This window comes from Wolffia australiana, chromosome 1 (assembly GCF_029677425.1).
Source record: "Wolffia australiana isolate 7733 chromosome 1, ASM2967742v1".
Taxonomy (NCBI): domain Eukaryota; kingdom Viridiplantae; phylum Streptophyta; class Magnoliopsida; order Alismatales; family Araceae; genus Wolffia; species Wolffia australiana.
Window position 1 is genome coordinate 3,891,182 of NC_135835.1, and position 23,224 is coordinate 3,914,405.

The 23,224-nt window shown below is 41.5% G+C and overlaps 1 protein-coding gene and 1 long non-coding RNA gene across 3 annotated transcripts; both read left to right on the plus strand.

Moving 5' to 3' along the window:
• The first annotated feature begins 11,907 nt into the window (after positions 1–11,907).
• Positions 11,908–13,600, plus strand: LOC144713914 (uncharacterized). Of its 2 annotated transcripts, none has more exons than XR_013584196.1 (2): positions 11,908–12,330; positions 13,347–13,600. It is a non-coding gene; the product is annotated as an uncharacterized LOC144713914 (long non-coding RNA). The 2 variants fall into 2 exon arrangements; XR_013584200.1 differs by having other exon boundaries at positions 11,908–12,326.
• Positions 13,601–17,105: 3,505 nt separating this feature from the next.
• On the plus strand, positions 17,106–22,576 carry LOC144702405 (putative cellulose synthase A catalytic subunit 3 [UDP-forming]). The gene is made up of 14 exons (XM_078574440.1): positions 17,106–17,612; positions 17,701–17,896; positions 17,973–18,166; positions 18,252–18,357; positions 18,444–18,612; positions 18,693–18,959; positions 19,052–19,397; positions 19,483–19,620; positions 19,706–19,831; positions 19,915–20,127; positions 20,214–20,523; positions 20,595–20,794; positions 20,879–21,229; positions 21,431–22,576. The coding sequence occupies exons 1-14, from the start codon at positions 17,532–17,534 to the stop codon at positions 22,016–22,018; spliced, it is 3,285 nt and encodes a 1,094-aa protein (XP_078430566.1). The 5' UTR covers positions 17,106–17,531; the 3' UTR covers positions 22,019–22,576.
• The last annotated feature ends 648 nt before the right edge of the window (positions 22,577–23,224 follow it).

The following is a 23,224-nucleotide window of genomic DNA, read 5'->3' on the forward strand; positions in this document are numbered from 1 at the left end:
GGTCCTTGGGTCATAAGAAGGTTGCCTGTTCTCCCGAGCATCCCATTAACTAAAGAGTCATGGGGTTTTCATCATGTGCAAATCCAAAAGGCCTTCCCTCAAGAGAGTTCAAATTTTCTTGTAAAGGACTTAAGAACAGAGTGCAGAAATCCAAACTGCCCAGTGCCCCAAAATGCCCCCTACCAACAATGATGGATATTATTTGGCCATCAAGCCGATCACACCTCCATGTTTTAATTAAGTTCATTAAAATTATTTTTGTTCGGTATTATTACATGTGGTGTTTATAATGAAATCCCTAAATATGTGCAATGACTGAGCGAGTAACGATTAAATCATAATACAACGATCAATGGGTTTTAAGCATATATTTTGAATAATCATATTCTAAATATTCTCTAGTTTTTAAGTGTACTCAAATAGACATCAAACTATCCGGATAGAATATCACTAGTTTATACTATTTTAAAGTCAAGTATGGAGGATTCTATGGATATTTGTGTAGAGATACTATGGATTGGCAGTGAGTGCTCTAGAAAAAGTTCACTCACGTGATTTGTATAAATCCCGTAATGGTATCATAATTAAATTTCAATTAAGTTGACTCGTGTCATGGTTGTATAGGTGGTCTCTATGACCAAACACACCAAGGACATCTTGTGCATGGGAAGCCATATTTTGACAAAGATTTATAAGATCCTAATCATAAATTAATATATGTAATTCAATCTTACTTAACCCTCATTATTATCCATTATCTTCCATCTCTCCCTCTCCATCTAATTTCATAATTCGTCTAAAACTTAAATATTATATTTAAAAATTAAAATGTATAAAAATCATTAAAAACTTTAAATTACAAATTTGATGAGAAAAATATTTTTTTTAAATGGAATAAATATTTTTATGATTTTTTTGAACCGGAATATATTTATTCAGAATAATTCGAGAGATTTCAATAATTTGACAGGTTTATTTTAATATCCCCACATTTTTTATCTGATTTTTGGGTAGCAACCAATCATTGACGCTCTCTAATGATTGGTCTTCCAATCTTAATGAAAAGGTACCACTATGGTATCACAATTCTCACTGCCATAACGCCCAATCATTAACTGATATTTCCTTCTATTTTGTCTGGGACACATGACTAATAAACTCAAAATTAGGGTTTTATTATTAGGGGCTATTGAGTTTAATATTAAAAAACCTTTACACAGAGAAAAATATGGCTGGTTAGTAATGAATAAGGATCATCTCCACATGGAACTGTGAATAGGAATTTATGGTACATAGATGTGATTAAAAGGTTGAGAAAATATACTCATAAAATAAGATTTAGAGAGATGAGGAAAATGCAAGCTAAAAAGGGATCATTTATCAATAAGATTAAGATGATTAATATAAACAATAGTAATTAAAAGATAGTGATGTGGGCGGGATATTGAAAACGAGCAAGAAGGAGAATAAATTTGTGATGAGGAGATCAAAGGATAAATGGAGAGACGTAACACTCTACGTAAGTGGTTGAACAATTAATATGATGAATACACAATGATATGAAGGGCTTAAGACATGATAGAAAGTGTAAGACGTGATGTGATGAGATAGATTATTATGATGATGAATAGAATACTATGTAAGGCAAGGCTACTTACCCTAGGTCCTTACAATGAGCCAGGACCACGACAATTTTCAATGTCATGTAAACTCCTCTTCTTGGTTTACCTCTCATAAACACCCAGGACACCAAGAATAAGCTTCGTGGATCTCTAAAAGTTCCTATCTTTCAATAAGCCAAAAATTGTATGAAGAAAGTGTAAATATGATTTTTATAGTGATCATCGCTCAATTCACACATCCACAAGCATGAATTGAAAGAGGGCATAATGACAAAGCTAACCTTAAAATTTCAGCTCAATCGGTCTTCTAGATCATTTGATATCAAGGTTTGAAGTTGTATCAATCTCGGTCATTCGTTTGATTGAATACTCTCTCTCCTTCTTGGAGTCGCCGTTGTTTCAGATTTATCCATTGGTAATTTTGAATCCGTAAAATTCACAAAATCGTTCAATAAAATTTTCTTCATCGTCCGCAATCAACATCTCCGAGGCTGAAACATGTCTTGCACAAAATAAGAGGAAAAATACTATACAGATAATGTATTAATTATAATCATAACATGGCGATTTGTCACCACATACCAAATTAATGCATTTACCTTTTGATTGATGACACATGGACATGTGTCTCTATTAATGTAATTTTTTTCATTCAATCACTTCAACAGTAAAGTCATGATTCAGTCATGCAGACTTAGGGATGGGAAGTTCGTTGTTCGTCATCGAACAAACACTATTTGTCGACGAACGAACACAAGGAAAATTGTGTTCACATTCGTGTTCAGTTCGTTTGTGTTCGTTCACGAGCGAACACAAACAAGAGTGAACTTGGAAACTTTAATTTTTATGGAAAAAATGAAAGTAACTAGGTATTTAACCGTGCATTTAAAATTGTTGTGGAAAAATATCACTTTTAATTTGGTGGTCTATCTTAATATTATATTTTAAGTTAGTTGACCAAAGTTAACGAGACACCAAATTTGGAAAAAATTGTCACTTTAAATTTGGTGGTCTAATTGAATATTACATTTCATTACATGAATATGAATAATGTCAGTAATCTATTTCACAAAAATAATCAATAGGTTTGAAAAAAATTTAAGATTGTGTATGGTTTTATCATTTTCAACAGTAGGTATTTTTCGTTGACGTCAATAGCTAGATGATTATTTCAGGGAAATAATTAGTAGATGTGAAATCGCTAGATGCTTTGTGGTTATCTTTCTTGGAAGTAATAGATATGTGGAAATTTTTTGAAAAGTAGTTATGTAATATGTAGACATATAATTAAAACTAAAGTCCACAAGCATTAATCTATACTTATGATTCAATCAGTACAACGATTGTAAGAGTTCAAACTATGAGACACGCTTGCATTGGCTAAATTTCAAAGCTCAGTTTAATTTGAGAAGTAAATAGACTGTTTTGGCAACGGAGTTTCAAAAACACCAAAAGAGTGGATTGCTCGATGAGCCACCTATTGCCGCCCCTACGGGTTAATTCGGCAAGTTTTGGAGAGGTGACGCGGCTGACATTACGCTGGACAAAAGAAATCATTGTAGGAGTGAAGCTGTGACGCTCACAAAATATGATGTCATTCCATTGAGTGTTGACTTCTTCTCTTCCATGTCTTGCGGGGTTGTGGGGCTCAAACATGAAGTCCGGTGGCATGAAAGAAAGGATTTCTCTAAGGATGCGCTTGGTACTTAACCCCTTAGTATGTCTTGGACTGCATAGAATGGCTCTGCATCTCCGTTGTTGGCATCGTAAATGTCTTTGACACTGTCATCACCGTCTGATTCAGAGTCTGAGCTGATGACAAAAATAGTAGAGTCTCGGGGTTGCTTTGCTTGTCTACGTTGGAGAAGTCATACACTCTGATGTGGTATGCACCTTTGTTGGGCTCCTGCTTCCTCTATCATCTCGGCGAGGCCTTGGAAACTAGATGCATCATAATCCATGGTGCCTATTTTTCCATAATTCACATACAATGTCGGAGAGAAATAATGTTCCAAGGCAGTCAAAAAACGTTCAGAATGAATTGTTTTTTAAATAGATGACATCCAAATGTCGTGTATACCAAATTTTTAAAAGCACCTTTTGATGATATTTATTCCATAACTAATCCCTTGTAGTACCTGGTAAGAAATTGAAAAGTAAATAATCAATGTGTTCATTATTGTACTACGAAGAAATAAAAAAATGCATGATAAAAATCACATATACCTGGAGATTTCAGGCTACCTTCCTCTGCAGTTTCTTTGTCGTAACCCTCTTCCACTAATTCGACCTCTTCAATCTCAAGCAATGACTCTACTATGTTGCTTTTGTGGATGTTGTTGCCTCAACCAACATTTTAGAGTCATCAGTACTAACATGTTCTCCGTCGAATGTCGTCGACATTTATACGTGCAAATTCCACATCCAACGGAGAAGAAGCGTTCGACTGGTGCACCGGATGCACAAACAGGAATAAAATCTTGTGTCAAAACAAAAAGCTTAAGGAATCTTTTACAAATGTCGCCTTGCCACCATAAGAGAGCATCCATCGACACATGAGACATTTTTAGGTAACTCTATAGCTCGTCGTCCACAAACAGAGTGACATATTCTTGTCGTGGGAACACTTGTGCAAGCCTCGTCTTGATGGATGGTATGTAGCTCTCGTCCATCCCGACTTCCTCCTCATAATCCATACATTGTCGTCGACTCACTCCATCGCCTCCAATGTTGTCGTCATCCCTCAAATTTGGGACTTCCTTCTCATTGGCGTCGTTAAAAAAGTCTTTGCATATATGCCACCAAGGTATCACGATCCTCTAGATCAGCAGAGTCTAATTTAATATGTGGGTCTACAACTGATGCAACCAAGAAGGTAGTATTTCCCTAATGCAACCAAGAAGGCGAGCCTCGTACTTGGACATGTTTGCTCTCATGGCTCAAAACGTGATTTGGATGGAGGCTCGTTGTTCCACCGTGAGGACAACACCATTCGGGAAAAGGCATCCTTGGTTTATGGCATCAATCTGTGCACGAAGGTGTTCATCAAGGAATTGGAGCAATGATAAAACTGTTGACGTAGTCACATGTTTAGAGCCGCAAATAATATATGATGCTTCACAGAGAGGCTTTCAAATTCGAGCAAAATGTGCTACCATTTGCCACTCTTGGTCATCAATCACAAAGTTTTTCTCCGCCGTGCTATACAACTCAAAAATAGCCATCTTGTACAATATTTTTCTCTTCTGATATGTGACTTGCAACATTTCATGCGCGGAGTTCCATCTAGTCTTCACATCCAACACCAATTTTCTGATATTAGGCATCTTTAATTGCGTACACCATTGGACATAGATCCTTCATCTATCATCTGAAGAATGAATGGCTGCAACAATTTTACTCACTCGTTAAACCAATTCTCCCAACGAGGCATATCCGCCCAAACCATTGCCTTCGTGCTTCTTCAGACTCCCCATCCACTAGCACCACTGCCTCGTGGGGTGTAAGTGGTGGTGGAATTCCTAGTGCCTTCAACCCATCCTGCACTGCAAGGTTTATGACATGCGCAATACAAGGCATGTGCTGATTTCGATCGAAGTTGGGGTTCACTTTTCTTACTGCATTTTTCAACGATGTAATCATCGATATATTGTTATTTGCGTTGTCCGTCGTAATAGCAGTTAGTTTCTTCCCGAGCCAAAGTCGACCAATCTAGGAGAAGTTGTGGGAGGTAACTCCCGCTATGTGGACCCTCAATATTCTTTACCGCCGAGACATGTTCTTCAAGTCTCCATTCGTTTGTGACCCAATGCACAGTGATTACCAATAAGTGAATCATATTTTCACTTGTACATGCATCTACTGATAGACAAACACTTCTAACATTTGATAGTGAGCGTACCAGATTTTACTTCTCTCACCCAAATAAGGCCTTCGCATATTCACGAATGGTCTTCGAGCATAGTATTCTAATCTTATATTGTGCACAATAAAGTAATACCTCTTTGAAACTTTTGTCGTCAATGATGGTCCACACTTGGTCAATGAGACATATAAATCTAGTGAGCATCTCCTTTATTCTCTCAAATGTGATACCCAGTAAGAAGGTATTCTGCCCTATTGGCGAACCCAACATTCCAACAATAGATTGTTGACCTTCAGAACTCGGCTCCTCTAACCCTGGGACTTGTTTACCTTTCAGCCGATCGTGCAATCCCTTATGGCTCTTCTGCAAGTGCCTCCAAAACATAGTTGTCGTCCCGTCTTTGTTTCTCGCAATAGTTGTAATTATTGGCGGGTTGTTATCCTTGCACACAATACATTCATACTGGTTTGGGTCGAACTCTTCAAAATATTGTATGGCCTCTGAATCTCGCCCACGACACTTTCTCTACGAGGTTATCGCAGTAGTCGTGCATAACTTTGTATGCAATTATGGTCTTGTGCCATTTGAACATTTGCATCCATCTGATTTGAATTGCTTCCTGTTTGAGCTTCGTCAATGTTCATAGAGGATAGGCCTTTCCAAGACGTCTCCTTTAAGAATTAAGAAGACCGCAATTGTTCATGTATTGTATCACTTCTCATTATCATTATGCAACTGGTCATAGACACATACAATGATATATATACATATCTAAAAGAAATTTTAGATATGACCACTCATTACACGCACACAACTTAAAGATCAAACATGTAGATGTTGCTGCATATGACGATTCGCTATAGTCTGCCAATCAATAAATGAGTGTATCATTCGAAATATGAACTCTAATCTGAACAATAAACAAATAGCAAAACAAAGAAATACATAACTCAGAGAATCCACAATCAAGTACCTTCTTGTAATTAGCCGAAGGGGATGCCTTACCAAATGGTGTGAATGTAGACCAAGAGCTGCCGATAAGGGCTTGCCGGAGGTAGGAACGAGAGAATGAGAGACGGAGGCACCGACACACTTGTCCAATGTACCTCGGGAAGCTAACATATTCGTGAATGGTTCATCTGCTCGGGAACATGTTCGTGTCTGTTGTTGCATGTTCGTGTTTGTGTTCGTGTTCATGTTCGTTCGTTTGCATGTTCGCGAATGAACAAAACTTTTTTCCCAACCCTATGCAGATTGCAGCACCACACCAATTTTATTTTTATTGTTTTTGTCAAATGAAGTGATTCCACATAAGTTCATTGCCTTTTTTACTTTTTAACTTTAAATAATGCATAAAATAATAGTTTATAGTTCTCTATGATCACATTTATTTGGATTTTAATCATATGTTTTCTACTGGTTGACTAATAACATGAGTATTTAATATTTAATATATCCTGATATTAAAAAGATCTTGTGAATATTTCTGAATTTCACTATAAATATCACTTACCCAAAATTTTTGCATTTTAAGATAAGCTTTCTTTGTTTCCGTATCAAGGAGTTTTTGTTAATGATGAATTTTTTAACCTTTGGGGAAAAAAATTTGGAAATTAAATTTAGTCATGTTCAATGGGCTAGAGCATACCATGTGAGTTTTTAGCTAGTTCTTTGAGTTATTGTGCCAAATTGGAGTACTTTCGGTTTTGAGCTTCAAAGGAGCAATTAATGAGGTTTGGGCCGCATCCTAGATCTTTTTGAAATTCCATCTAACTTTTCATTCAATCAGGAGCATAATATTTTTCATTCAACCAATGGGAAAAGAGGATGTAATGGTAAGGAGAGAAAATAGTGAAAAATAAAAAGACATTTTACATTATGCCCTATGTGTAAATATTTTTTTCCTCTCTATGTTTTTACCTCATTTTGTACATGCACTAGAAATGGATAGCCACCATGATGAAGTTCTCTTGGATCCTTGTTGTTAAACTTGGTTGAAGTGTCTGTAAGTTGCTCGTTCTTTCTTTTATAGAAAAATGTGTGATCTTAGAAAAATATAAGGATACAAGTTTAGGGAGAATAATTTGGGGTCAAGACACAGACATCAACGTTTTAAGAACCTAGATATAAACTTTCACCATCATCCCCATCCATTTATCGTATGAATCCTTCATTTTACATCAGTTCCTCTCTCTTTCTACCCATTTTTTATCATTTTTCTCTATTGACTCCAAATATTTCTCACTTATAACTTGTATACTATCTCTAGTCTCCTCGTCTAATTTTTCCCTAAAATAATGATCCACTTACCCTCCCAAAATTTCTATCCCATATCATCTCTGCTCAAATCCCATTCAAAATTTTAATTTATTTCTAGGGTACCCCATCCCATTTTTGTGGATCCCCTTGACATGGCGAACACTCCTATTAAGAGAGAAAGAGGCTGGTTTACCAAACCCTCACAAATTTTGGATTTATAACCAAATTTTTTTGTGGATTAATGGTTTTCTTCTCAAATATCTCTACTATCAAGGCCAAGGACTTAATGCATCTTCTTCCTCAACTCAATCTCGTCATATACTGAGGGAAGATAATCCCATCTTGACCACTCAATCATCTTCTCGCACTTATTGTTATATCTGATCTAAGACTTATTCTAATCACATGATTCAGGACTCTTAATTCATAGTCAAAACATAGTTTTCCATGTGTAAGATATAAAATGACATTTTATACAATGGTGATATGAATAGACCTAACTATCATTTAGGTACAATACCATATGGGGATTAGTACATATAAATTCAATGAGCACTTTCCCTATAGAGCAACCCATATCTGTCCTCAGTGTCTCTACATTAATGGCACCGGATTGGCTATATTTATCCTATATGTAGGCAAATTGTGATATTCTTTTTAGATATTTTGATGTTAGTATCGAGTATCTGTTGAGTTTGAATATTTGTATTAAATGTTCATAGATTAGTGATCTTTGCGTTATGATCTCATCATGAATTACTAAGTCACTGCATGCTCTTGCGGACTTCATTATAAATATCACATGAGAATACAAAAATAGTATTTATTTCAATGCAATTAAACTTTACACGTAAGTGTAATAATCTTTAGGGCCACACAATATCCATCACATACGTGTTTTGATCCAAGAGAATCATTAACCACATTTTAATCTATATGTTTTCAATCTTTGTTGGGTTCCACGTGTGTGATGTGTCAAATTGCATTTATTTAACTCTGAGATTTATTTGATGTCACCGAATAATTCTAAGCACTACAAAAGGGAAATATCTTATTGTTCCATTATGGCATGTGGGTTGAAATTCCATAATGGCATATTTTCACAATAATTTCGGTAGCCAATTTCTAGACTTAGACATTGATTGCATGTGGCCAACAATAGGATGTAATCAAAATTAATCAGAATGTGCCTCGTGGTGTGATGATGTTAATTTTTCATAGATATGATTTTAAATTTATAAGACCATTTATGTAAATACCTAATAACATACATGACTTAAACTTGTTTTTTCTTTGTGAATATCATGTCTTAATTTCCCATAAAAATACCAAATAATCCAAAGAATCATCCATAAAATAAATGTAATCATTTTAAGCTTGATACCATGCACATGTGAATGTTTAATCCAAATAAACATATACAATTCATGATATCAATTAAAAACTAGTGTGTTATCACCATGTTGATGACATGCATTTGTATCATGCACATAAACATTATTTCTTATCATCTTATGCATGTGCAGAGATGTTAACCGTGATTTAGTCCATCACATGCCATTTAGGAATTTATGCATTTCTAATGTCCTTGAAGACAACTTTTAACACAATTGAAACATTTTCTATTCCATAAAACATTTTATTACTCAGTGCTATAATGCAATACATGATTATCCTTTTATGTGTTAACATGTTATTTTTTGGTTTTTTTTTTGCTTTTAGCATACAATTTCGACTGTTTTAGCAAAATAATGGATGAAATTTTGGAAGAGCATAGAAACCAAAAGATGAAGTCACTTTATAAGATTGCGCAAAAAAAAAGGTAAAACTCAAAATTATTCAATACTTAATGCAATTGCAGCATCTCATGACATTCAATAGACGGCGTAATTTTATAAACAGCTAGATCGCTTACTAACTAAAGTTTCTGATTACACTAGGCCCATAGAATTGATGCCCTTGATTGCGATGACTGGTCTGGTCTATGACATTTGAAGTTGATTGGCATTTAAAGTTGTATGTAGCTTACTACATAATACATCTTCAGCCCCATCAACACGTATAAAAATTAAGAGTGCACAAAGTAAACCATTTGAGTTGGATCTCCCAAAAACTTCATTTTGACCAGAAGTTATGGGATTCTTACTATGTATATATGTTTTTCACTCCCGATATTTAATAATTTATAGAGCTATTTCTTACAGAGAAGAAAACCATTCTTCTACCTTCAACATCCCGGCGAGACAAGTAAATTTACGTCAGCTGGATACAAACCCAAATTATTTTATGTTCTTTGTAGTGAATTTTTGTACCATACTATATGTTCTAAAGTATATATTTAATCACAAATATATAATATCCAGTAAAAATAAAAGTCAGGTTTATTATTTTACTTTGGGTTTGGATCTACAGATTCTCGTTATCAGTATAATGTACGATAACAGAAATCATGGAGACGGGCACAAAAACACGTGAGATGAAACTTAAAAGCCCTCATGCATGTATGACTGATGCACCATTAGAAATGTTCTCCCTTTTTCCTCTCATATATTCCCTCAAATGCACATGTACTTTTAATGTTTTGTTCTCTCTATGTATTTACTAGCTACCAACTTTTCTAACCACCGTTCCTTGTAGAGATGGTCCAGAGATAGCCCAAGATTAATAGAAATAGAGCATATGTATTTGTATGAATGATGAATTCAACTCTCAATATTGAACAAATAGTCTCCACAAGCCAGAGATACACTATGAATAAAATGATATTTGGAGTGTGCTACTAGCGTTTTTTGAATTCTTCAACACGATAGATTATAATCAGGAGAGCCATAGTTGGGGTTCTAATACTATGCGGTGAATTTTAGCAATAATAGCTTTTAGATACTTTCTTCAAGATATAAAAGGTTTATGCCTAATATAATTGGAAACATTATATTCGTTAAAGTCTGAAAGTTAATCAGCCCGTCTATTTAAAACACAACTCTAATGAAGAGCTAAATTCAATGAGAAACCCAAAATGCTGAAATTAAATGTTATATAGCATTGGTTAAGGGCTTAATACAACTCATATTTAAGAATAAACATTTACAGCCTGAATAGAATTGAAATGCATTTCCATCAAAAGTCGGTGTTATAACACCAGCATCACTCTCAATCATCATTTAATCATACCCACTCTACTCGATATCCTGGTTTAGACTTTGTCGCCTAGGGTTGGACTTCTGCTCAGGCGAAGCGTGTTCAGCTTGGAGTTGCCCAATAGCACTAAGTAGCAAAATATGCGATAAGTGGAAACTATTCGGTGGATATTTTTAAGTTGTTTTTATGATATGATGTCTTAGTTGGATGCCTTGTTAGTTTTTTAAAAATCCTTCTGTATCCCTATCTTTTCTACTTCCCACAAAATAATAAGATAGATATTCAGTATGGTACTTATTAGTTAGTTTGCTAATATATATTGATCACTTAGATAGGAGTTTCATCGACAAATTTAAATACCCAACTACATTTTAAAAAAAGTAAGGTGGTTACTTGAGATATTCTGAGCTTCGTCAGAAGTAGGACTCCCATATTGATCATGTTATCCGCACATGATTTTAGGGAAGAGCCTCAAGTTTTCTTTACTTACAAGCTCTTGATTTTTGGGTTGTTTTAAGCTCTGAACAAGGGAAGAGTTTCCATGCTAAAGTTTTTAGTATAATATGTATTTTGCTATTTTTTGTTACAATTTATCTGAGAGCTTACTTCAAGGGATTTGATTTGCATTGACTGCAAGATACAGTAACTTCATCCAACGGGGTCTGTTGAGTAATCCAAAGACAACGATGTGAATCGGTACAGAATAAGCTTATTTGCATACTATATGAATGGGTACAAAATAAGCTTATTTTTGCTGTATTTTTTAGATAAATTCAAACTAATTGGTAACATTATTAATATTTGCTTGAGGGTTGCCCTGATTTAGGGGCAGCGGAGCAGAATTCTGGATCAAAAGGGCAGAATCGTCTTCCCACAATCCAAGGGCATCTGGGATGGCCAATTTTCTTTTTTTTTACAAGTGACTATTAATGTTGAGGTCCTCACAAGGTATGGCACAAGTTCAATATTGTCTGTATGATTGCTCGGTTCCAGTAGGTTGTCATTCTACCGATTTGACTGGAGCCATCAATAAATCAAAACTGGTACAACGCTATTTTTTATATCTAGGGTTGTTGGACGGAAACGAATGACGGAAATGGACGGACGGAACGTATCGGAACGGAATTCCGTTCCGATATCCGTTCATAACAAACATTTCCGTCATTCGTTTCCGTTGCGTCACCGTCACCACTCCGTTCCGTCATTCGTCTATCGACGTAAACGGAACGGAACGGACGCGATGACGACGGAAAACGACGGATTACAACCCCCCCCCCAAAATCGTGTCTCACAGAAAACATCCCTCTCCGTCGCCCGTCGGCCCCCCTCTCCACTGCTGCCCCCCCCTCCCCTCTCCACTGCTGACCCTGTTGAGTCTGCAGCTGCTCCGGTGCTCCCCTGCTGAGTCTCCACTGCTGCAGCATCAGTATTACTTCCTCACCGTCGGTATCTTCTCCTTTCCCTTACATTTATCTTCTTTTTCTTGTTGTTCTCAATCATAGTATGTAGTGATATTCTGAATTTTGTTTGTCTTATTATGCTACTGCGATTCTTTCTCTTCCTCTACTTCTCCTCGAGCTTCTTCTTCCCATCCTTCTACCTCTTCGTCCTCTTATTTCTCTTGTCCTTCTGCTTCATGCTCTTTTTGTTATACTTCTTCTACTTCGTTTTTTTCTTCTTCATAGATGCTTTAAAAGTTTAAGTTCACTAGGTCATGGAATCCAGTGCGGATAATGTGCCACATCAGACAAATGCCGTTGTTCCGGCGCTTGGGGCTGCGGAAGTTGTTAGGAATGACGGTCAATGTCATAGTCAAAATACAAAGAAGCCTCCTAGAGCACAAATTTTCCAGTACTTCACGCCAGCACAGGATGCAAAATACATTTGTGAACTTTGTCGTGCTGTCAACCCTACAATTAAACGCTATTTACAAAGGCCTAAAGATGGGAGCACAAATGTCTTTTGGTGACATTTGTTAACAGTTCATCGAAAGATACACGATGAACTGAAAGGTATACCCTCCTCGTAACGTTCTGTTGCGGAACTGTTTACCAATATGTCATCGACAAAACAGTATTTCACTGGAGTAACTCCGGAGGCGGAGAGGCAAGAAATTCTCCAACTTATTGCCCTTAGCGCATTGCCTTTTTCCTTTGCCGATACTGAGCAATTCCAACGGGCATGGAGATTTAGAGCACCGTCCAACATAAAGATGTATGGACGATGGGCTATTAAAGAGACTTGTAGGTCAGTGTACAGTCAACTAAAATATAGGTGGTAGCTTCTACTTTTTTTGTTTCTTTAGATAAATTCTTGCGTAGTTTATTTAAACCTTAACCATTGATTCAGCTGCCTACGTTGAGAGTTTGAATTTTTAAAGATGAATTTATTCTTCTGCACTTCTCTCTATCAGTATCTAATCTCAAGCTCTATCTCATTGGCCTTCCCATTTATATTTGTAGCATGCAGGGGGAAAGAGGCATGTCACAACGCAAGCTCGGTTCGAGGCCCTGCAACTGACTGAAGTGGTGGTGGCTCGGCTTCTTATCCCTGACCAGTGAAGGCTTGTTTGTAGTTTCGGATAACATATGTCGTTTTTTCGCATGTTACGTTGCTGCCTCAATCAGTTAGATGTCAAGATCTGGGTCTTTAAATCCCAGCTGTGGCTATAAACTGCTATGTTTATATACAATGTGTTCGTTTGGACCATGGAAAAGTCTACATCGGGATACAATATTCAAAACAAGTGGAAATCGACAACTTGAATAACATATTACAAGAAATAAACGAAATTTGAAGAAATAGAAGCCATTTGAAAAAGAGTAGAAGGAAAGAAGAAGAGGTTTGAACAACCAATTTGCAGGAAAGAAGATAGCGAAGATTGTCGAAGACTAAATTCCCAGGAAAAGTAAAACAATTTCTGGCCTGAATTTCCGTCATCAACAGAGTCATCAGCACCTTCCGTCATTCGAATTGTTGACTTTTTCTAACCTTGGAGAAAATCAACAGTAGAGTTTTTATTGGCACACTTTGATTAAATCGGTATTGATTCCGCCCCAGTTTGTACTGAGTTTTTGAGTTTTCAGAAAGTTCACAGCGTCCAAAAAGTTCACAAAAGAAGAAAGTAACTAAGTTGTACATATGATAGAATCTTCAGGTCAAGCGCAAGATGAGACTATTAATTTAAAAACCCCACCAATGTTCCTCACTAGATTTATAAATGAAAATCCGACGAATTCAGGTAGGAGTGCTGGCGAAGACGCAGCTAACACGCGTGATTCACGGCTCGTCTCCACGATAAAAATTCTAGTTTTTTCTTCACGATAAATTATAGAATCTGGGTTTTATCAAAGACGTAAAGATTACATAAGCTTTGGTCCAGGGGGAGGGGGATGAGAGATCGAGAGAGAGATGTGGGAGCAAATCGCAGGGGGAGGGGGATGGGGAATAGGGTCGGCCATGGCGACGGCGATTCAAGCGCAACCCCGCCTTCGCCACCATCAGCTCCTACCTCTCCGCTTCCTGCTCCACCTCCGCCCATCACCTCCTCGCCGAGCTCAACAAGAACAGCTCCCACTTCGTCCTCCACTTTGATTCATGTTCGTCATTCGATATAGTCATTCGTCACTAATTTTCGTCATTCGATATAGTCATTCGTCACTAATTTTCGTCATTCGTCACAAATGACGGATGACTAATGACGAATGACGGAAATACATCCGTTCAGACATCCGTCAATCGGCATGAACGGAAACGGATAACGAAAACCAAATGACGGATGACGAAATCGTCATCCGTCCTCCATCCCTATTTATATCAGTTAAGATAATGCAAGTTACAGAAAATAATAAAAGCCATGCATTAAATACTATCTCGTCGATTCTAAATTGGCAAATGGAGATCTAGTAGCATTTTCTCTACTTATTTGTTCCCTCTTAAATTTCCCTCTTAAAATGAGGTAAATATTGTTATTTCATTCCCTTATTTCCTCACTCTTTCAAACATATGTTTTAGGTAGATGACCTTGATTTACTAAATCTAATATCAACAAATAAGTTTTACATAGAACATCTACGTTATTGGCTGCATCCAAAATGCCAGAGGGATAGAAATTTTGATTCAAAAAATGTAGTTCTACCACCATAATGGGTGGTTTTGAGACTGTATGGGCATTTGGTATTTTCTTCTAAGATGCTCGTATTTAGATTTCAACATTTCGGTCAACTACTATTATATGTTATGTGTCAATAGTCTAGTTGTCGGTAACATGTATTATTAAGTATGATTGATATCAGCCACTCATCCACATGACTTATAAATTTAATTTGTAATAATCAATAGTAGTCTGATTCCTCTCCCACGCCAATTTACTGGGCCCGAGTGGGTTTGTAGTCCAGCCTGAATCACCATTGATCACCTCCATCTTGAACAGTCACGTGCGCAATGAACTCCTATCTCTCTCTCTCTCTATCAAAGTATCAATAGATCTCTCTCTCCTCCATGTCCAGTTGGCCAGAGAGAAATCGAGACAAGAGAGTAAACGGATGTCGCCGTATTAAAGTAGCAAACTATCAATACATCTCTCTCTCCTCGATGTCTAGTTGGCGAGAGAGAAGTGGAGACAAGAGTGTAAAGGGATGTCGCTGTATCAAACTATCAATTCATCTGTATCTATCAAAGTATCAACACATCTCTCTCTCCTCCATGTCCAGTTGGCGAGAGAGAAGTGGAGGCAAGAGAGTATAGGGATGTCTCTCTATCAAACTATCAATACATCTCTCTCTATCAAAGTATCAATACATCTCTCTCTCCTTCATGTCCAGTGGGCCAGAGAGAAGTAGAGACAAGAGAGTAAAGGGATCTCGCTGTATCAAACTATCAATACATCTCTCTCTCCTCCATGTCCAGTTGGCGAGAGAGAAATGGAGACAGGAGGTTAAAGGGATGTCGCCGTATCAGAGTATCAAACTATCGATACATCTCTCTCTATCAAAGCGTCAGTACATCTCTCTCTCCTCCATGTCCAGTTGGCGAGAGAGAAATGGAGACAGGAGGTTAAAGGGATGTCGCCGTATCAGAGTATCAAACTATCGATACATCTCTCTCAATCAAAGCGTCAGTACATCTCTCTCTCCTCCATGTCCAGTTGGCCTGAGAGAAATGGAGACAAGAGAGTAAAGGGATCTCGCTGTATCAAACTATCAATACATCTCTCTCTCTATCAAAGTATCATTACATCTCTCTCTCCTCCATGTCCATGTCCATTTGGCCAGAGAGAAATGGAGACAAGATAGTAAAGGGATGTCGCCGTAGAGCCGCCGGAACTCTGGCATTTTCAGGACAAGCGTAACAACCATCGTAATGTGGGGGGGTTTAGAGAGAGAGATGAGAAGCCATGCGTTCGACGGTCCGTAGATCAGCATCGCCAGCTGGTGGGAGCCCCATCTTTCTCTCCTGTCTCTCTCTAAATCCTTCATTTTTTCCATCTCTTTCTCTCTCCGTAGTCTCTACGACGCCATTAAACAGCTCTCTCTCTCTCCTCGGACAGCCACCGACCGAGAGACCCAGCTGGATCCCGTTCAAAGCCCAGCTGTCCATTATTTTTATTCATCGTCGGCATCTCTCTCTCTAGATGCTCATCTCTCTCTCTACCCTTTTCGCATGTGTCACGTCACCCACGGGTGGCGTCGGGTAAGCTGGCGCTTTCCCCATTTTCCGAATTCACCAAATTTATCTCTCCGTCTGCGATTTTTATCAAGAAATCAAGAGAGAGAAGCCCATTTCTTCTAGAGAGAGGAAGATGACAAATATTTTGCCATAAGTTTCTCTGCAGTCGGTGGGAGTAACTCTTCCCGGCAGCGAGCGTTAAACCTCGGCCGTTAATGCCGAGGGGGGGGATTAGTAGATAATCAGGATTAGCGAGACCGTCTTGCGTCGGTGAGCCGCAGGTCCACGCGGCTGCACTAAAAACCAGAAGAGAGAGAGAGGAGATAGAGAGAGAAAGAAGAGATAGAGAGAGAAAGAGGAGGATTTCACAGCGGTGGAGTGTCGGCGAGGGGGGTTGATGAGGGGAGGGGTCGCCTGCTGGGGACCAGTCGAGTTGGCCGATGGCGAGAGAGCGCCCACTGGAGGAGAGAGATAGAGAGAGAGGTAGAGAGAGAAGCTAGAGAGAGAGGGAGAGGAGAGGAGAGGGAGAAAGGGACCAACAACCCAACCCCGAAGAAGGCATCACTCGCAAGATTACATCTTGTTGGGAGGTCGATCGATTCCCCGAAGACCCATCTCTCTCTCTCTCTTCTCTCTCGTTGAAATCTGTCGGCTGCGCTGTACTCTCAGAGAAGAAGAAGAAGAAGAAGAGCGAGGAAAGGAAGGGTATTTGTAGATCTCCCACTCTGTCCGTTTCTCTCTCTATCTGTTTCTCTGTACATTGGTCGGGGAGGAGCGCCTCTGCCCCGGGATTTCACTGGGGAGACGAGAGAAGGGCGTCTTCTCCCTCCCTCTCTAAAGGGCTTCTTCTTCTTCTTCTTCCTCGGATGGGAGAGGAGAGCTGCGGTGGGATCTGACCCGGGTCCGATTTCGGCAAATCCAGGTCGATTTGAGCCGTTGATTGCTCTCCGGCGAGCAGATCCGACGGTTCTGGGTCAGTCATGGAGGCCAGCGCTGGGCTTGTCGCCGGCTCCCACAACAGGAACGAGCTCGTCGTCATCCGCAGGGACGGAGAGAATGGGGTAAAAAAAACCCTTCTTCTCTTGAATCTTATCCATTTGATCTATCTGTTATCATCGATTGATTTCTAACGGAGAAGGGATTTGGCAGCCGAAGCCGCTGAGGAACTTGAGCGGGCAAATCTGCCAGATTTGCGGGGACGACGTCGGGCTTAATCCCGACGGCGACCTCTTCGTCGCCTGCAACGAGTGCGCTTTCCCCGTTTGTCTCACTTGCTACGACTACGAGCGGCGAGAGGGCAGCCAAGTCTGCCCCCAGTGCAAGACCAGGTTCAAGCGCATCAAAGGTATTCGACCCTTGGTCTCAGAGAAGCTCGCGGGTCTCTTCCCTTGCTCACTTTCCAGCCTTGTTCGCTCTCGCAGGCTGCGCCAGAGTTCACGGCGACGAGGAAGAAGACGACATCGATGATGTGGAGAACGAGCTTAACTTCGAGGGCAGGGAGCGCCAACGCGCCGAGGGCATGCTTCACGGCCACATGAGCTATGGCCGTCACTCTGATGTTCATCACACCGATTCCTCTCTTCCCCCGGTGCCTCTGCTCACCAATGGCGAGATCGTAAGCTCGAAAACTACTTGGTTCTCAAGGATTTCTCTCTTCTGTTTCAAAAAATTGGTAATTTGACTGATGGGTTTTGCCGTAGATTGATGATATTCCCCCGGAGCAGCATGCATTGGTGCCGGCTTTCCCCGGCAGCGGAGGGAAGAGGATCCACCCTCTTCCGTTCTCGGACTCTAATGGCGTTCCTGGTAGAGTACCGGTTCTCGCCATGGCTGTTCTTTCGAGCTCTGGTATTTTTTTCCTGAGGAGTTTTCTCTGTGAAACTTTGTGCCAGCGCAACCAAGATCCATGGACCCGTCCAAGGACTTAGCCGCGTACGGGTATGGGAGCGTGGCCTGGAAGGAGAGGATGGAGAGCTGGAAGCAGAGACAGGAGCGGCTGCAGCTGATGAAGAACGAGAACGGCCGCAGAGATCTCGATGACGATGATTCTGATCTACCCATGTGAGTGTTTTTGTGAAATTCTCTTAATTTTTGCTCAATTGTTCACGGGTTTTGCTTAATTTTTGCCTGTGGGATGGCAGGATGGACGAGGCGAGACAGCCGCTGTCGAGGAAGCTACCCATCGCATCGAGCAAGATCAATCCTTACCGCATGATCATCATCATCCGGCTGGTGGTGACCGGGTTCTTCTTCCACTATCGTGTCACTCATCCTGTCAAGGACGCGTACCCTCTCTGGCTCATCTCCGTCATCTGCGAGATCTGGTTCGCCATCTCCTGGATCCTCGATCAGTTCCCCAAGTGGCTCCCCATCGAGCGCGAGACTTATCTTGACCGTCTCTCCCTGAGGTCAACCCTTCAACCATCATCATCATTTGATCATCAAGTCATCATTATATCATCATAGTAGTGATTAGAATTGTCATGGTGGGGTGTGGCAGATATGAGAAAGAAGGGAGGTCGTCGCAGCTGGCGCCGGTGGACATCTTTGTGAGTACGGTGGATCCGTTGAAGGAGCCTCCGCTGGTGACGGCGAACACGGTCCTCTCGATTCTATCTGTTGATTACCCGGTGGACAAGGTCTCCTGCTATGTGTCCGACGACGGTGCTGCCATGCTCACCTTCGAAGCGCTGTCGGAGACGTCGGAGTTTGCGAAGAAGTGGGTGCCCTTCTGCAAGAAATTCAACGTCGAGCCGAGGGCGCCGGAGTGGTACTTCCAGCAGAAGATCGACTACCTCAAGGACAAGGTTCAGCCGTCCTTTGTCCGTGAGCGGCGCGCGATGAAGGTGTGTTTGCGCTTGGTCCTTTGTCTGTGGGTTTTTCTCTTTGAAGTAGAGGTGTTGAGGACGATGGGTCTGTGGCTGGTTGCAGAGGGAGTATGAGGAGTTTAAGGTGAGGATCAATGCACTCGTGGCGAAGGCGCAGAAGGTGCCAGAAGATGGGTGGACGATGCAGGATGGCACGCCGTGGCCAGGGAACAACATTAGAGACCACCCCGGCATGATCCAGGTGAGAATTTCGTCTGCTTCTTTGAGTTTTTTGGCTTTATTTTGCGGGAGAGGCGGCGCTGACGGTCTGCCGGCGGCGTGCGCAGGTATTTCTGGGTCAGAACGGCGGCGTGGACACCGACGGCAATGAGCTCCCCCGCGTGGTCTACGTCTCGAGAGAGAAGAGGCCTGGGTTTAACCACCACAAGAAGGCCGGTGCCATGAACGCACTGGTACGAAGAAAAAAGACTCTCTTTTGTTCTCTGCTCTGATTGATAATTGTTCTCTTCTGAGAGATTTTGTGTTGGCTGTGAAGGTGAGGGTGTCGGCCGTGCTGACGAATGCGCCTTACCTGCTGAACTTGGATTGTGATCACTACATCAACAATAGCAAGGCGCTGAGGGAGTCCATGTGTTTCATGATGGACCCGTTGGTGGGGAAGAGGGTCTGCTATGTGCAGTTCCCACAGAGGTTTGATGGGATTGATTTGCATGATCGATATGCCAACCGGAACATCGTCTTCTTCGACGTGAGTTGCCTGATCACTATACCTCCCTTGTGTTCTTTTTCAAGCTTCTTCTCATGCTTGTGGCCTGATCTTTTCTGTGGGAACAGATCAATATGAAGGGACTGGACGGAATTCAAGGTCCGATCTATGTCGGTACCGGGTGCGTGTTCCGGAGGCAAGCTTTCTACGGCACAGAGGCGCCCAAGGTCAAGAAACCGCCAAGCCGGACTTGCAACTGCTGGCCGAAATGGTGCTGCTGCTGCTTCACCTGCTGCTTTGGCCGCAAGAAGAGCGCCACCAAGGGAAAGCAGGAGAAGAGCAAGAAGAAGAAGAAGAACACCGCAGTCTTTGAGGTGGCGTCACCACCGCCGGAGCTTGCCCTTGAGCGGATCGAAGCTGGATCCCCGGCCGTCGACGGTACCATATCTTAGTTTCTCTGGTGTGTGTCTGTTATGGCTCTTTCTGATCAGTGTCCGTTGACCCAGCAGGTGCCGCCAAGGACGAGAAGTCTGTGGCCATGACCGCCAACAAGCTGGAGAAGAAATTCGGGCAGTCACCGGTGTTCGTGAGGTCAACGCAGATGGAGAACGGCGGCACGCCGACCGGCGCCAGCGCCGCTTCCCTGCTCAAGGAGGCCATCCATGTCATCAGCTGCGGCTATGAGGACAAAACCGACTGGGGCAAAGAGGTCAGACTTCTAGAACAAGAAGAAGAAGCTGATGACGAAGCGATAATGAGTTGTTGATGATGATGAATTGATGATGATGTGCAGGTGGGATGGATTTATGGGTCAGTGACAGAGGATATATTGACGGGTTTCAAGATGCACTGCCACGGGTGGAGATCAATTTACTGCATTCCAGGGAGGCCGGCATTCAAAGGATCGGCGCCGCTGAACCTGTCTGACCGGCTTCACCAGGTCCTCCGATGGGCTCTCGGCTCGGTGGAGATCTTCCTCAGCAAGCACTGCCCCATCTGGTATGGCTACGGCGGGGGGCTCAAGTTCCTGGAGCGCTTCTCCTACATCAACGCCACCGTCTACCCGCTCACCTCCATCCCCCTGCTCGCCTACTGCACCCTGCCCGCCGTCTGCCTCCTCACCGGCAAGTTCATCACCCCAGAGGTACTCATCCCACCCCTGAACAATTCATGTGACTCGATTTAGATTAAAGCGTACGGATTTTATGAAACCATGTGCTTAGCCATAGTCAATCCTATTTCCGATAGAAGTAGTTGACAAACAATTGAATCCCATGAACTTAACTGCCCATTAGTGGAAGAAACCGTCTGTTTTCCCTGCTGACCAATCCGTGCTTCATGGCAGCTGAGCAACGTGGCGAGTCTCTGGTTCTTGTCGCTGTTCATCTGCATCTTCACGACGAGTATTCTCGAGATGAGGTGGAGCGGGGTGGGGCTGCAGGACTGGTGGAGAAACGAGCAATTCTGGGTCATCGGAGGCGTGTCGGCGCATCTGTTTGCTGTGTTCCAGGGGCTGCTCAAGGTGCTTGCCGGAATCGACACCAATTTCACGGTCACGTCGAAGGCGGCGGACGAAGACGCCTTCGCCGAGCTGTACCTGTTCAAGTGGACGACGCTGCTCATCCCGCCGACGACGCTGCTGGTGGTGAACCTGATCGGCGTGGTGGCGGGGATCTCCAACGCCATTAACAACGGGTACGAGTCCTGGGGGCCGCTCTTCGGCAGGCTGTTCTTCGCCTTTTGGGTCATAGTGCATCTCTACCCCTTCCTCAAGGGGCTTCTGGGACGACAGAACCGCACGCCTACCATCGTCATCGTCTGGTCCATCCTGCTTGCTTCCATCTTCTCCCTGCTATGGGTTCGCATCGACCCGTTCCTGCCCAAGGCCGAGGGTCCTCTCCTTGAAGAGTGTGGGCTAGACTGCAACTTCTGATCAAGTTGCCCTCCCCTTCTAAGCTGTAGATAGAGCAAGCTTGGTGTCCCTCTGCTGTGATGGTGTTATCAGTTTTTTCTCATTCTTTTTTCGTTGGTCTGAGGATATGTCAAGGCACACATCACATGTGGAGGAGGAGAAGAAGACCATGATATGATGTTGATTATGATGATGGTGATGATTATGTGGATGATGATGAAGGTGAAGCCTTTTGTGTCTTAGTGGCAGAGAATAACGGCAGCCGTGCGCAGCCGGCTTTTGGCTTTTATTGCAGTGTCCGCCTGAGCAGATGAATGAGCCCAGGATGGATGACGGGACTCTCCTCTACCCATCTCTATATCTGTCTGTTCATCTCAATGTCCATCTCTTTTTTTCCTCTGATGGGTCGTGTCTAGCTGCCATGCATATATACGGATACTTCATTCATGCATGTTATCGTGTAATGTTGGGTCAGAATGGGTCGTTTGTCACTGTCCTTTTCGTCACCTTCTTCGTTCATCTCTCCCCATATCCCTGTGTTTGGAAACTCTTTGAACCTTATTCAGATTCTTTTATTCAGTTGTTGTGTGCCATCGTCGGCTTTCTTCTTTGGGTCATCACGACGTGAGCAAATAAACGATCTTTCCAAGAAATAATAATGAATTCAGATAGGACCTCGGATGGCATTGTCTTGTAATGAAGCATAAATGAAGACCCAGATGTGCACTTCACTGCAGAGATCTTGTTGGTTCTAAGTTTTTTTTACAGCGAGACGTAAAAAAAAAAACTACGCGTAGGGTATTTATGGAGGAAAAGAAAGATGCGAAGTTAAAGAAGCATTGTCAGGGATAAATCGGATAATATTTTATAAATCACTCACCGGTGATGACGGCGTTTTTACTCTGGGCATTGAATGCACGAATTGAATGATGTACTTGACTCTGGATTTTACTGATGTTAAACTATAATTACTATGACGATGGCTGTGACTTGACGGCTGTCGGGTCCCCTGGGAAGTGGGCAGTTGGTAGGAAGTCTTAATCTTTCTCGACGTTATATTAACTAAAAAATATAAACCTATCCCCGAAACCATCCTACTGCCTATGTCCGATGATATTATCCTACCAGATATCCGTCTTTACATCAGATGTTATATTAACTGATTACCAGGTATCTAAAATGGGATATTCGAGGATGGTATTGGATATAAGCTGCTACGGCTTAAGG